At 40.8% G+C, this 16,102-nt stretch overlaps 1 protein-coding gene across 2 annotated transcripts; it reads left to right on the forward strand.

The window, feature by feature from the left end:
- Positions 1-3,080: 3,080 nt before the first annotated feature.
- LOC137273332 (ribosome-recycling factor, mitochondrial-like) lies at positions 3,081-15,368 on the forward strand. 2 transcript variants are annotated; one of them, XM_067805925.1, is made up of 7 exons: positions 3,081-3,184; positions 3,820-4,021; positions 6,875-7,036; positions 9,679-9,797; positions 10,598-10,689; positions 12,161-12,320; positions 13,979-15,368. In XM_067805925.1, the coding sequence occupies exons 2-7, from the start codon at positions 3,838-3,840 to the stop codon at positions 14,057-14,059; spliced, it is 798 nt and encodes a 265-aa protein (XP_067662026.1). In that variant the 5' UTR covers positions 3,081-3,184; positions 3,820-3,837; the 3' UTR covers positions 14,060-15,368. The 2 variants fall into 2 exon arrangements, with proteins under 2 accessions (XP_067662026.1, XP_067662027.1); XM_067805926.1 differs by having other exon boundaries at positions 3,110-3,198.
- The last annotated feature ends 734 nt before the right edge of the window (positions 15,369-16,102 follow it).

Genomic DNA, 16,102 nt, shown 5'->3' on the forward strand with positions numbered 1-16,102 from the left:
AGATGGGATATATTTGTGAGCCCGTGATTTTTATGTATAGATCCGATAAGAGACAACGTGGTTTATTGACGACATAACGAGAGTGTCTGCGAATGAACAGTCAGAGTTGTCAGGCATGTACTGACGAGAGAGTGCACGTCACACCATCCACCTGTCTGTGTCAGTATATAGGTAATTTGATACTGCTAACGCGTACTGTTGTGACGGCTTTGTACATATGGTGTAATGAACCGATAACGTTTGTCATCAATATAAGACTCCGGCAGTAACCGACACGCCATCCATCTGTCAGTGCCAATGATTTTCAGTGTTATAAACATAAGTAATCAAGTGTAAATGTAGTGTAAATTTAATATGCCCCCTCTTGCACCCATCAATGTTACATTGACCTCATGTTAGTAAATGTTGTACAACACAGAAAACAAAATATGTACTGTTCTCTTGTGATATAGACATGTATGCTCCTCAGCTGCAGCGTCTGTATTGAGTCAGGAAAGTATTTCACACCAGGGTATCATGTTTTAAATAAACGAGTAGATATTTCATTCAGTAGTAGACTTTTCTCCGGACAAATCATCAGTACATTTTCATCTTTTGTCAAACGTTTTGGGACTTTCTGCTTTTATTTGACAAATGCATTTATATTTTGTTAAAATTCTGGGTAAGTTTTAACGCTTTTCTGGAGCTGGGAAGTAGTCCAGTGCACGTGGTTAATGCGTTGGCTCGTCACGCCGAAGATTCGGGTTCTATTCTTAGATGGGGACAATGTGTCAAGTCCGATTCTGGAAATATTGCTGGGATGTCGCTAAATGAGGCACATAACAAAACTCACTGGCTAGTGCTATTCTGGCTACCAGTTATTCCGTTGGTCTTTCTGAGGCTTTAAATCGGAAAATAACTTAACGGGTTTGATTCTGTAAATATCGTTGTGCCACTGTTGTTTGGACTTATACATAATGTATGTACAGCTTTGTTTTGTAGACATTAGAATATATCTGTATTTCCGGTATCGAGCACCGGCCCTCGTGTCTTTGGGAGAACTATTTTTCAAAACACATAAAACATTGAGATGACCACAGACTCGAAATGTTTCACAGTACCATACTTAAAACCATGATGTTTGTACTATGAAGTATTTTGAGTCAGGGGTCATCTCAAATACGTATTTTTTAATCCTCTCACAGACACGGGGACTGTGGTATCGTGGGAAACCCGCACATGTCGAAAACCAGATTAGAATAGTACAGAATACGGCAGTTCGCAAAAATGTCAGTCTGATAATAACGCCACCACAATCTAACTCCTTTAATACATACTGTCTCGTAAGTCTTCCATTAATCCATGCCGGGAAGCGACTACATTCTGTCATTGAAAGATAGTTGGAAGACTTATACTTAATAACTTTCTGCATGAATGATTAATATCCAAGTATTTGTGGACAGATGTTGTTTTTGGTTGTTTGTTTTAATTCATCCTTGGTAAGCAAGGTTTTAAATCAACCATACAAGTCCACCTGGTGAGGTCCTACTAGTGTATGCCCTTAACTTTTTACCAATTGTAATTTCCATTGTAAATCTAACACGAGAGCTTCTACAAATATAAACTGTATAATATTATATATTTGTATATTTCCAGAGCATATTGCAAATCTGTAATGAAATGTTGCAGGAAACATCAGTACAGTGAGACTTATATATAAAGTATTTTAAATACATACCTAGAATAAACTATCAAATGTTTACCAATTATAATTTTATTGTAAATCCAACATGCGTGGATAAATGTTACCCCGTGGCCATTCCACTAAGGTTCCATTGCTCAATGATTGATATTTCCTCGCCTTTTGTGAATGCTACAACTTTCTTCTTACTTCATCTGACAAACCCTGATTAAACCGAGTTCATCAATCTTCTTCTGCAAAACTATGGCAAAGCAAGCGAAAACCGCGATATCGTCGGCAAACAGCAGTACATAAGACACTCATCGTGTATCATTCTTGACACTCAATCTTTGTGTTGGCATCCAAATTTTAAAATAGTTGCCAACTAAAGTCGTGAATATTTTATACACAGAATATACAGCAGTAACACCCAAAACAAGATAAGATTAAGTTTGCATTACAGATGCAAGTTCAACGGAAATGCCTGGGATCCGCAAAAGGGCAATCACCACGACGATTCGTTGCACAATGTACAGAGGCGGATCCAAAAGGCTGGACCCACCCATCACACACGCACGCACGCACGCACGCACGCACGCACGCACACACACACACCACTGAAGATAAAAATGACAAAAGTGCACCCCCCCTCCACACACACACACACCCACACACACACCCGACACCCACCCCACACCCCTTTTTTTAAAAGGCTGGATCCGCCCATGATGTACTTCCCTACGTCACCATAACAAATCTACTATGTAGTGAAGGGATAGCATTCTTAGAGGATGAGGAAATACCATGCCGCGGAAATGGCGACTAGACTAACAGTGTATGGGTTCAATTTTACGTCGCAGTCAGCAATATTCCAGCTATATGACGGCGGCCTGTATATAATCGCATCTGGACGAGACAATCCAGTTATCAACATCATGAGCGTCAGTGAGCCAGTCAGAGGCATTCCTATGATTTTAATATTTTAAACCATTTTCTGCTGATTTGCATCAGTGAAAACAAGTAATACGTGTCTTTGATATTGTGAAAAGGTGTGTAGGACCATCTCAAATGATCTTTATTGACATTTTGGCTTGCAGTGTAACGTTTTTCCATTTTCTGTTTACACACAGCAAATATCAGTCGCCATAACGTTGCAATATTCAAGCAGTGTTTGCTTCAGTTTTACATGTAGAATGATTCTATAGGGTATAAAGAGATGTTTAGGCAAGTAAATGTCAAAATGTCAAATTAATGTCATTAATGAACACACAAGGGCACAGACGTAACGCATGTTATATTTGGGATTGCATTTTAATGTCTTGCAGTTAAGTGTCACCACTGATTGTGTGTATCTAACAGATTATGAGAGTCTAGTGCGAGTTTGACCACTTTCTAAGAGCATGTAACATGACAGTATTTGAAATGCGGTATGCATTCTATTTGGATGACAGAGTTGTCGGCCTTCCTGCCTTGACGGCGTGCATTTGTGAGAAGTTCTTCACTCGTTTGTACTCATTAAACTGAGTAAGTGCAGAGAGGTATTGGAATGTTTAGGCCGTGTAGCCCATGTGGGTTCTACATTTGTGTCTGCAGTTCTCACCTAGAGCGTTATCAGAATGTTTGCTCTCAAATCACAGAATATATCTCGGTTCAATGGTTGCGGTCAACAGGTCACCGGCTTGACTGCTGTTTGAAGTGTTTCTTTCAGGACAAGCATTAATTAATTTAATACTCAGTGCTGTTTACATTTTCAGTGTTGTCTCAAAATGCATGTGTGCTAAAATCGTATGTTTTCGTCTGACCGGGACTAGTGTAGGATATGGATTGGATGAAATAAATTGAGCGGTCCGGATTAAATAATTGGATGAAGCTCCTGTAAAATGCTTCTGTCATATGGCAACGTCAGTTTGAATTCACTGTATGTGTATGATACTTATATGGTAAATGTGGAAGAATGGCGCTGTGTGACACAGGTCTAATACATTTAAAACTTTGGGGAACCCACCAGTTCAAGTATGGTAATGAAACACAAAGGGAATCAGGATCTAACTCCGTGACTTGTGACCTCGTGAATATGTATTAAAATATAGATCAGTTATCGATTTTGGATTAACTTGAACCAATATGTGCTGAAGTCAGTGATGTGTTGATGATTTCAGAGTGTACATGAAAGGGAGATGTCATTTGTGCGCACTGTGTTGTTGTGCCCAAGGCTGGTGAGGATTGTGAAGATGCAGACAGTGCAGTGCTGTCTGCACATGTGCAGACAGTCACCTCCTGTGTTGCATCCAGACCTGCGCACTCCTCAGGGATCATGGCTGCAGACCCGCTCTTATGCCAAGAAGGGAAAGAAAGACAAAGGTAATGGGCAGAGATACAGATGAGATACAGGTGAAAACTTGGCATTTGTTAATTATTCATTTGATTTGAAAAAACGGCTCATGGTACTGATCAGCATGTCAGGTCACCTTGGCGTTCTGCAGAGTACTGATAATTCATACAAAGTCAGCATGAACATTATCTTCTAAACACCTTACACATTGCATATCAAGGCATGTCAGCATGTCTCAACAATACTGTCAGGTGACCTTACACACTGCATGTCAAAGCATGTCAGCATGTCTCAACAATACTGTCAGGTGACCTTACACAGTGCATATCAAGGCATGTCAGCATGTCTCAACAATACTGTCAGGTGACCTTACACATTGCATGTCAAGGCATGTCAGCATGTCTCAACAATACTGTCAGGTGACCTTACACATTGCATGTCAAGGCATGTCAGCATGTCTCAACAATACTGTCAGGTGACCTTACACACTGCATGTCAAGGCATGTCAGCATGTCTCAACAATACTGTCAGGTGACCTTACACAGTGCATGTCAAGGCATGTCAGCATGTCTCAACAATACTGTCAGGTGACCTTACACACTGCATGTCAAGGCATGTCAGCATGTCTCAACAATACTGTCAGGTGACCTTACACACTGCATGTCAAGGCATGTCAGCATGTCTCAACAATACTGTCAGGTGACCTTACACATTGCATGTCAAGGCATGTCAGCATGTCTCAACAATACTGTCAGGTGACCTTACACATTGCATGTCAAGGCATGTCAGCATGTCTCAACAATACTGTCAGGTGACCTTACACATTGCATGTCAAGGCATGTCAGCATGTCTCAACAATACTGTCAGGTGACCTTACACACTGCATGTCAAGGCATGTCAGCATGTCTCAACAATACTGTCAGGTGACCTTACACACTGCATGTCAAGGCATGTCAGCATGTCTCAACAATACTGTCAGGTGACCTTACACATTGCATGTCAAGGCATGTCAGCATGTCTCAACAATACTGTCAGGTGACCTTACACATTGCATGTCAAGGCATGTCAGCATGTCTCAACAATACTGTCAGGTGACCTTACACATTGCATGTCAAGGCATGTCAGCATGTCTCAACAATACTGTCAGGTGACCTTACACATTGCATGTCAAGGCATGTCAGCATGTCTCAACAATACTGTCAGGTGACCTTACACATTGCATGTCAAGGCATGTCAGCATGTCTCAACAATACTGTCAGGTGACCTTACACATTGCATGTCAAGGCATGTCAGCATGTCTCAACAATACTGTCAGGTGACCTTACACATTGCATGTCAAGGCATGTCAGCATGTCTCAACAATACTGTCAGGTGACCTTACACATTGCATGTCAAGGCATGTCAGCATGTCTCAACAATACTGTCAGGTGACCTTACACATTGCATGTCAAGGCATGTCAGCATGTCTCAACAATACTGTCAGGTGACCTTACACATTGCATGTCAAGGCATGTCAGCATGTCTCAACAATACTGTCAGGTGACCTTACACATTGCATGTCAAGGCATGTCAGCATGTCTCAACAATACTGTCAGGTGACCTTACACATTGCATGTCAAGGCATGTCAGCATGTCTCAACAATACTGTCAGGTGACCTTACACATTGCATGTCAAGGCATGTCAGCATGTCTCAACAATACTGTCAGGTGACCTTACACATTGCATGTCAAGGCATGTCAGCATGTCTCAACAATACTGTCAGGTGACCTTACACATTGCATGTCAAGGCATGTCAGCATGTCTCAACAATACTGTCAGGTGACCTTACACATTGCATGTCAAGGCATGTCAGCATGTCTCAACAATACTGTCAGGTGACCTTACACACTGCATGTCAAGGCATGTCAGCATGTCTCAACAATACTGTCAGGTGACCTTACACATTGCATGTCAAGGCATGTCAGCATGTCTCAACAATACTGTCAGGTGACCTTACACATTGCATATCAAGGCATGTCAGCATGTCTCAACAATACTTTCAAGTGACCTTTCCTTGGACAATAAAGGTTGGTTTATTGTTTAATGCTGAACTCAACAGTATTCCTCATGTAGGGCAAAAATAAGTGTGAATAATCTATTTGGGATGCCACGCCGCAACCAATGTCAACTAAGGCAAATTGATCCTCACCCCAATCAGTCAGGGCTTCCATGGTTTATGATTGTAACTGTGAGAATGGTATTGATGAACAGTGTTTAAATTTGACACAAAAAATGTCTATGCCTTTAAAATATAAGTTTTAACACTTAATAAGTGTCTCAAATCGCTGACTGAAACTAAGCAGGTAGTCATAAACAATTAATAAACAAACCATGGCTTGCATGACACTGAACACCATAAACTCTTAATGTTGAAAATGAACTCTAGTAATGTACCTGTGTACTCATTCGTTAATCCTATACTCTTAATATAGTAACTGGTGATAGTTATGACGTGTTCACCATATTTTCTGTACCCTTCACTTGCTAAATGATGCACATAAGATAAATGAGTCAACTTATGTGGTTTGTTTCAGGGGGAGGTAAAGGGAAGGGAGGCAGTGGGAGGAAGATTTCATTGACAGCAGAGGACATGGAAGGTGTACTTGACATTGCAGCTGTTGATGCAGAGATGCAGCACGCTCTTGATGACCTCAAGATAAATGGGTCAACTTATGTGGTTTGTTTCAGGGGGAGGTAAAGGGAAGGGAGGCAGTGGGAGGAAGATTTCATTGACAGCAGAGGACATGGAAGGTGTACTTGACATTGCAGCTGTTGATGCAGAGATGCAGCACGCTCTTGATGACCTCAAGATAAATGGGTCAACTTATGTGGTTTGTTTCAGGGGGAGGTAAAGGGAAGGGAGGCAGTGGGAGGAAGATTTCATTGACAGCAGAGGACATGGAAGGTGTACTTGACATTGCAGCTGTTGATGCAGAGATGCAGCACGCTCTTGATGACCTCAAGCAACAGTACATCCATCAGTTGTCCCTCCGCACATCCCCAGGTAAATGTCCCTCTGTATATTGCCGGGTAAATAAATTAATATCTTTACATGGACAGGTAAATATCCCACTATATATCACCAGGTGCCCACCCCCACCCCCCATGTATTATCTCATTTACTTTAGTAAATGTCCCACTGTACATAAAAGAGGTTAGGTTAGGTTAGGTAGTGGAGCATGCCTCTGGCGTCGTGGCCCTTGCATGTACCCTCTCGTTTCTCCTCTTGATTATATTGATGAATTGAGCCCATTCATTATTTCTGTTTTCAAGGGCTTCTTTAAGATTGTTGTTGGCTGTTGACCTGATTTCATCATATTCGGGGCATCTGAATAAGATGTGCTCAAGATCTTCCTCTTCTTGATTACAAAATGTGCAAATGGGGTCAGTTGCCAGATGATATTTGGCTAGATAGCTCTGACAGGGAAAGTGGTTCAGTCGGATTCTAGAGATGGTAACTTGATCCGTTCTTTTGATATTTTTGTAGAAAATTCTGTTGGGTTTTTCCTGCAGTTCAAAGTACTTTCGACCTTTGCTGTTATTGAGCCAGATATTTGACCATTTATCACTAGAGGTTTCCTTCACTCTACATTTCAAACTAGGTAGAGATGACATAGGTTTTAGCAGAGGGCCACACTCAGATGCTTGCTTGGCAAGTTCATCAGCCTTTTCGTTCCCAATAATCCCTACATGGCTTGGGATCCATTGTAGGCAGATGACAGTTTTCAGGGTTTGTAGCAGACTGTTGATGGCTTTGGTTTGATGGTAGTACTCAGTAGGTTTGTATGACAACAGAGTGTGCAGGGATGATAAAGAGTCAGTCAGGATGGTGTAAGGACCGGAGTTGGAAAGATCTTTAATTTCCAGCAAGGCTCTTTCTATTGCTGTAAGTTCTGCACTGAGGATTGAGCAGGGGGTGAGTGGAATGATGACACTACTCTCATCGTCTTGGAGATATATGCCTGCCCCAGCTTTTCCATTGTTTGGATCCAGGGAGCCGTCAGTGTAGATCTTTCTGTATTCTGAATATTTAGTCTGGATTAACTCCAAGGCTAACATCTTCAACTTGACTGGGTTTTCTGACTTATTGGCTTGTTCTGGAATTGATGTTACTATGGTTGGAGGTTTCCATTGCCATGGTGGTATATCATTCATGATTGCTGTTGGAGAGAAGTTGGGGTCTGACCTAGAAGGGAGATAGATGTTTCTTTCCTTGAGTAGCCTGCTGGATCTTGCATAGAAGGAGTTCTTTGCTTTGTTTTTCTTGAGATGCCCTGGAGAATCTTTTGGAAGGAAGTGATTTTTAATCCTTCTGTTCAGGATAACTGATTCCGAATGGATCTGAAGTGGAGGGATGTTTGCTTCTATCTCAAGTGACCCAACTGGCGTGGTTTTCAGAGCACCGACTATGAGACAGAGAGCACAATTTTGTAAGGTTGAAAGTCTTTTCATTCTCGTTGGGCAGCATGATGACCAGATTTCCATGGCATATGACATCTTACTCCTGATATATGTCAGATAGAATGTTCTTAGGGTGGTAAAATCGGCCCCCCAAGCTTTTGATGAAATGACCTTCATGAGGTTCAGCCTCTTTAGACAGTCATGATGTAACGTCAATATGGGCATTCCATGTGAGTTTAGGGTCGAGTGTTAGCCCTAGTATTTTCGGATTTTTGTTGTAGCCTATTGACCGACCAGAGATTTGTATACCAAGTTTGTCAAGTGGCAACACATGTTTTCGTTTTCTGGTGATGACTGTGTATTCTGTCTTTTCTTGGGATATCTTTAATTTCCACTTGGTTGCCCAATTGTTTATTGCTTCCATACATTCATTGGCATGCGTCACAATGTGGTTGAGATCTTTGTGAGTGATATATATGGAGCCATCATCAGCATATGTGACTTGTCCCAGTGGCTTTGAAACTACAGATGGTAGATCCTGCATCATGATGTTAAAAAGGATTGGGCTGATTATTGAACCCTGGGGTGTTCCAGTGTTGATGCTGATTAAGTCTGAATACTCATTACCTACTTTGGTTTGGATGTGTCTTTCGCTGAGGAAGCTTCTGATGAATTTAAGAAGTCTGCCACTTATTCCCAGTTCAGCTGCCTTTAAGGTGACTCCATCCCACCATACCTTATCAAATGCACCTTCTAGATCGATCAGGATTATAACCGTGTATTCATTCCTGCTTAATCCTTAAAGAGGTTAAAAAATGGTTTAAAAGCCACTTGCCCTAATTGTTTTGACATGATCATGATGATGTAATTATAAAAGAATAAATCAACAAGGTATTTGATGTTGTAATGTTTGATGGACTATTTATTGAGAGGAGATAAATAGCAAAGAAAGATAACTCTAATTTATTATCACTGAGAAATTTAGTAGTTACATTTTGAGCAGATATGGAATGAAATCCAAGTTTATTTGTAGTTTGAATCCATAAGTGGAAATTATCCAGTAGCCCATGGTAAGATACCATTATGTAATTGTCCGAAATGAAAACTAACTTGTCCCGGATGTCAAGCAATGGGATTTTTTAACCCCTGCATCTCATCCATACTTGGTCAACACTGGTAACACTGACTGACTGTTCATAGGACATAATTGAGTTTTACACATACAGCATTCATTATTTCCGCCAGGTGTATTTCACAACTTGATGGTGTCGACATCTGATGGGCGTTTCCCTCTGATACAGCTTGGTCAGATTGTACAGAAGTCTCCCCAACTACTCATCATCAATCTTGCTGCATCCTCTCAGGTAGGTCAGCAACCTTGCTGAATCCTCTCAGGTAGATCTGCAACCTTGCTGCATCCTCTCAGGTAGGTCAGCAACCTTGCTGCATCCTCTCAGGTAAGTCTGCAACCTTGCCTCATCCTCTCAGGTAGGTCTGCAACCTTGCCGCATCCTCTCAGGTAGGTCAGCAACCTTGCCGCATCCTCTCAGGTAGGTCAGCAACCTTGCCGCATCCTCTCAGGTAGGTCAGCAACCTTGCCGCATCCTCTCAGGTAGGTCAGCAACCTTGCCGCATCATCTCAGGTAGGTCAGCAACCTTGCCGCATCCTCTCAGGTAGGTCAGCAACCTTGCCGCATCCTCTCAGGTAAGTCAGCAACCTTGTTGTAGAGTGACAAGTTTTAGCATATTTTGGTCCAGTAATGACCTTTCATCTGAAGATCCAGGTTAGAACTGATTTCAGTAACCATGCTTGTCATAAGAGGCGATGAACCAAAATAGGGTGGTCAGGCTCACTGACTTGGGTGACATATGTCATCATATCCAAAATGCATAGATTGATGCCATGCTCTTGATCCCTGTATTGTCTGGTCCAGATTCGATTATTTACAGACTGCAACCATATAAGTGGAATATTGCTGAGTGTGCATTATGCAGCACAAACAAACAGTAAGAATCCCTCCCGATAATGTGTTATTTCTAACATCTCTCGGTTATATAAAAAACATGGAAATGATCCAAGGAAAGATTTCAGTGACCTATCACAGATGTGCATGAAGCTTGTTAAAGATGGATGGAAAGGTTCTCAACTGGCTCTCCCTTGCAGCACCTGCCAGCAGTGAAGACGGCTATCGAACAGTCAGGGATGAATGTCAACCCAACACAAGATGGAACAACCCTCATTGTCCCCCTGCCAAAGTAAGTTGACACCTGTCTGTGAGCCCTTGTATAAGGCTGTGTATTTTAGTGCTGTGGAATTTAGATGTGTTTATTTGTTATTTTATTGCACTCCGCAACATTCCAAATCTATACTGACTGACCTTTTATGAACAAGTCTGGACTAGACAATCCAGTCATTAATATTAGGTACAACAATTCATGGAGTCAAAGTATTTTGACATGCTGTCAATGAAACATACACCCATATCCATTTGCTGGCAAACAAGGATAAGTTGAATTGGCACAGAGAACGCGTTTACAAGATGAAGTTAGTCCACAGCAGTGAGCATTGGTTTATGAAAGGTAGAGCAGATGTAGGAAAGTGCACATGCAGTGCAATGCATGACTATGAAATTGATGCTGCGAGTAGGACTTAGTTTAGACAGTCTGCAGGTTTCACCTGTTGCACTACACTTGATCACAGAGAACCTGGAGCACCTTTGCACACGATGGCAAGCTAAATTGGGGTGCCACTCATAGGTCAATTGTCAGGTTGATGCTCAACTTACGCTTGTTTGCCAGCCTTAACAAGCAGATTCTTCTGGGGATCAGTTGATATCTGGAATCCCCACGTCTGAATAACCAAGATACAATTGGTCTTCACTAACCCATGCTTGTTGAAAGAGGAAGCAAACGGGACGGGGTGGTCAAGCTGATTGACTTGGTTGACATATCAATGTATCCCAGTTGTGGAAATTGATGCTCGTGCTCTTGGTCACTGGATTGTCTAGTCTGTTTGCATGAATATTGCTGACTGTGGTGGTGAACAACCAACAAAAAAACCCAAAATAAACAAATATTCCAGGAATCTTCCTTAAGTAAAACAAGGTTCATCATCTATCATCATTATGCCAGCAACATGGAGGTGGTGGCCAAGTAGGTAATGTGTTCATCTGTCGTGCCAAACACCTGAGTTGCATTCCTTACATAACCTCTATAAACCATGCATGACTGAGGGTAAATTTCTTTGCAAATTTTCAAAGTTTTCATTTTCTATTCATTTTCATGAAAACACATACATGTATATTGCAAGTGATGATGTGATAATTGATTGGCAAACCACTGAACTATGGATTTTCTTGTGGTTAAATATTTAGGTCATGTGTGCTGCTGCCCTCTGATTGGCTGTAAATGAACTGAACAAATACACTGATGTCATATTGTTATCAATGGTGTTCATTTGAATTTACATTTACATCCCTAAATTAATGCACTATTGAAGTGAATTCTTGAAACAACGAAAATTTAATTTCAGATTGAAAATTAACAATAATCAAGGTTGCTTTATGCATTAAAATGTAACACTGTTTTTGAAAATTTGTACATGATGTTTGTTACAGGTTACAGGGCTGCATTGTTATCTCCCCATCTGAATCAAGAAATACCTACCAAAATCAACTGACCTATCTTACATAACATCAAAAATGTGATATCTGTCTTGTCTTTTCAGGGTAACAACAGAACACCGTGAAAGTTTGGCGAAGAATGCGAAGGTCTTGTGTAACAAGTTGAAGGACAGATTACGAGACATCCATTCTAAGCACACAAAGAAGGTCAAGGCCAATAAGGAAGGTCACCCTGAGGATCTTATACGAGATGTACAGGACCTGGTGAGTGATGGTCCAAGGATAGAAGTCAGCTGTGGTGTGGGGGGTAGGACTGTTTATATGGGGGTGAGGCTGTGAGATGGGAGTGTTGGTCTGGGGTTTGGATTGTTGCAGTGTGTTGGAGATGTTGGTGTAGGGGTGTTGAGGTGGGGATTTGGGGGTGTCTGATGTAGGTGTGTAATGGGGTTGTTATGTTTATGTTGGAGGCTGGAGTTTGAGGATGATATGTTGGGCGTGTTAGGTTGGGGATGCTAGGTAATACTGATGTGGTACAGGGATGTCACAATTCACCGGTGCAACGTTGGCAAGCTTTGCATGATACAATGCGTGATTCATGTGACTTTATAGCACTTCAGTTTTTGTTACATATGTCGATTACTATTTTGCATCTGAACAGTTTGTCTCTAATATTTTTTTCCAAAAACTGACTTTTTGAGTGTGATTGATGGATACATGGTTGATAGGTAGTTGTCCTTTCTCTATTAATCTCTACTTAAAACAGAAATGACTTGAGTTAGTTGTTTAAAGGTGTTGAGTTAACAATGGTTTTAACATCAGATTTACCATCACAGAAGAATTCATCCACGACCTTTCTAAACATATTTTGCATGATATTATCTGAGGACATACCATTATCCAAGAGGTACTAAATGACATATCATTTTCATTTTGTGCAATTATTTTACAAATATTGTACCCCAGTGTGTTGTGATGACTCATATCTTGTGCATCACATTACCCACATATGTGACACTTGCATTTGGCTTTGCTGATAATCCCTTCAGGATCAAATGGAAATGTTACAAACACTGGACATCGAGATTATTGTTAGGTTCACTACTTTTTCACGTCCCCTCGTATCATATTGTGGCCTCAGTATCGAGATACGTATTGTGTGGTGAAGCACCTGTATCGTGGCACCTAATGTGGTAGGAATGTTGGTCTATGGGTGTGTTGATGTTATTACAGTGATGTTGGTGTGGTGATGTTGGTGTGTTGGTGTGGTGATGTTGGTGTGTGGATGTGGTGATGTTGGTATGTGGATGTGGTGATGTTGGTATGGTGATGTTAGTATGCGGGTGTGGTGATTTTTGTTTATGGGTGTGGTGATGTTGGTATATGGGTAGGGTGGTACTGGTCTGTGTGTGGTGAGGTAGTGTGATGTTGGAATGTGGGTATTATGAGGTTGGTATATGGGTGTGGTGATGTAGGTCTGTGGGTGTTGTGGTGTTGATCTGTGGGTGTTATGATGTTGGTATATGGGTGTGGTGATGTTAATGTGTGGATGTGGCGATGTTGGTATGTGAGTGTGGTGATGTTGGTATGTGGATGTGGTGATGATGATCTTTGGATGTGGTGATGGTGTGTGGGTGTGGTGATATTGGCATGTGGGTTAGGTGATGTTGGTATGTTGGTGTCGCAATAATGGTGTGTGGGGATGTTGATATTTGGGTAAAATTTCTGTGGCGGTAGATTTATCAGTGAGTTTGGTTGTGTTGGAGAAGATGTTGATATAAATGTTGGCGTTGTTTTGTAGAAGGTTTGGGGGACTGATGAAAATGTTGAAATTGAGGTGAAACAATATCTTTACCTGCACATGTATGAAGATGTCAAGTATGGGTGAGTGTATAAAGTTGTTGGAAATGTGTCTGATATTTCAGGTATTGGAGACAATGAGGAGATACAGTAGCCAGGCTGAGGAACTCCTGCAAGCCAAGACAAAGGACCTTCTCGGGAAGTGAAACTGTGGTTTTAAAAATGCTCAGGAAGAGCTGAAATTGAGAAACATTAATCCATTGCCAGTTTTAAGGTGTCAATACAAGCTTTTTCCTGACAAGCTCTCTACACTAAGTGACACTTGGTAAACTATATGAACACTTGATGAACACTTAGTGAACAATTGGTGAACTGGCAACCACTTAGTGAACCCTTGGTGAACATCTGTGGACAACAAGTGGTGAATGCTAAGTGAACAGTGAACTCTTGGTGAAAATCTGTTGAACACTTGGTAAACACTTGGTGAACACTTAGTGAACACTGAACTTTTAGTAAACACTTGGTGAATGCTTAGTGAACACTGGTGAACATCTTAGGGACACTTGGTGAACACTTAGTGAACAACTGATGAACTCTTAATTAACAGTTGTGAACAACTGGTGAACGCTTAGTGAACAACCGGTGAACACCAAGAAATCAGTGGTTACCAGGGCCCATATTCTCGAAACGTTCGTAGCCCTAAGAATTGTTAACTTTTATCGTAGCCAATGTGTTAAGAATGGGCTTAAGAAGTTCGTAGGGCTACGAACGTTTCAAGAATAGCTAGCCTGTTTAATTACCATGTGAACCAGGTGGTTGTCTGTATATCACTAACACAATGTCAGTTCCCTGTTTTAGAATACCACCATATACCAGGATTGGTATGACTCCTTTGCTGTATCACTGACTTACAACAGTGTTAGTTCTATTATCACTTTGCGCAAAATGTGTGAATGTTATAAGTTAATGTAAACAAACGTCTGACAAACAAGAATGCAGGATGTGTTTTTGAACTGGTCACTCCGAGAGAGTTTAGTTTTATGCCACACTTGACGGTATTCCAGCTATATTGCAGTGGTCTGAAAATAATCAAGTCCGGACCAGACAATCCAGTGGTCAACAGCATAAGCATCGATCCACGCAGTTGGAAACCGATGACATGTGTTGACCAAGTCAGTGAGTCTGACCACCCGATCCCATTAGTTGCCTTTTACGACAAGCATGGGTTACTGGGTTACTGAAGGGTCATTGCTCAGGGATTTAACTAGACCTGTTTAGAGGCTGACATTCAGCACAAACTTGGCATTAGTGTTTGTAAGTATACTCATATTGTCAAAAAGCTATTGACTGATTACTAATGAAAATCAAGGAATTAGCCTTCAGCCAATATGAAAAATATCAGCTTTTTTACATACATTTGGTTAGTGTCACATTTACGATGAATGTTTTCTTACAGTAGCAGCATTCTGAACATAATTTAGAAGTGCCACATAAATAAAAACATAACTTTGTGTATTGTGTGTGTTATTTCATCAATTGTTTTGTAAGAATTTACCAATGACACAATTTTCATATCAGTAATCTAATACATACTTCATAATGACAATATTTCTAATTATCGGTATTTTCATGCTGTGATGAGTGCATGAGTTCAGTCTTACGACACACTCAGCAATATTCCAGCCACTCAGCAATATTTCAGCTATATGGCAGCTGCCTGTAAGTAATCAAGTGGGGTCATACAGTGACTTGGATGCAACTATGTTTGTGATTTTATTTCCCCAAGGAGAAAGATTCATAAAATTATTAACCACCATTTAAAAATAAATAATAGTTTTAATTCGGTCAATTTTTTCCAATAAGCATGTCAAGAAAACCTAGTGAATTGTATTTCATGCTTGTCACAATGTGACACAGAAGTGTGATATGGATGTTACAGCCTGTATGTTACAAGTGGAGGTAAACAAATAAACACTCATGTACACATTTATATAACTACTTGTTGATGGTAAAATTTGTTTGACAAGATAGTCCACATCTGTTAGTGCATGCATGATGACATTTTAAACATTTTTCCAGCCATAGAGATGTTGACACTTTTGGGAAACATACAAACGGTTGAATGATAAAAGGGATTGGAAATATTTGCTTGAATCAGCAAACTTCTGCCTTTGTTCATGGTGACCCAGAAGTAGCTAATGAATATTTTCATATTTTCTTTGTGTGCGCACATATTTCTGTAAACTGTG

This window comes from Haliotis asinina, chromosome 2 (genome assembly GCF_037392515.1).
Source record: "Haliotis asinina isolate JCU_RB_2024 chromosome 2, JCU_Hal_asi_v2, whole genome shotgun sequence".
Taxonomy (NCBI): domain Eukaryota; kingdom Metazoa; phylum Mollusca; class Gastropoda; order Lepetellida; family Haliotidae; genus Haliotis; species Haliotis asinina.

Excerpts from the sequence above, each read along its gene's own strand:
- LOC137273332 (XM_067805925.1), top strand. The coding sequence starts at position 3,838 with ATGTCATTTGTGCGCACTGTGTTGTTGTGCCCAAGGCTGGTGAGGATT. Across the intron at positions 4,022-6,874 it reads GAAGGGAAAGAAAGACAAAG|GGGGAGGTAAAGGGAAGGGA; the intron begins GTAATGGGCAGA and ends GGTTTGTTTCAG. Across the intron at positions 12,321-13,978 it reads TACGAGATGTACAGGACCTG|GTATTGGAGACAATGAGGAG; the intron begins GTGAGTGATGGT and ends CTGATATTTCAG.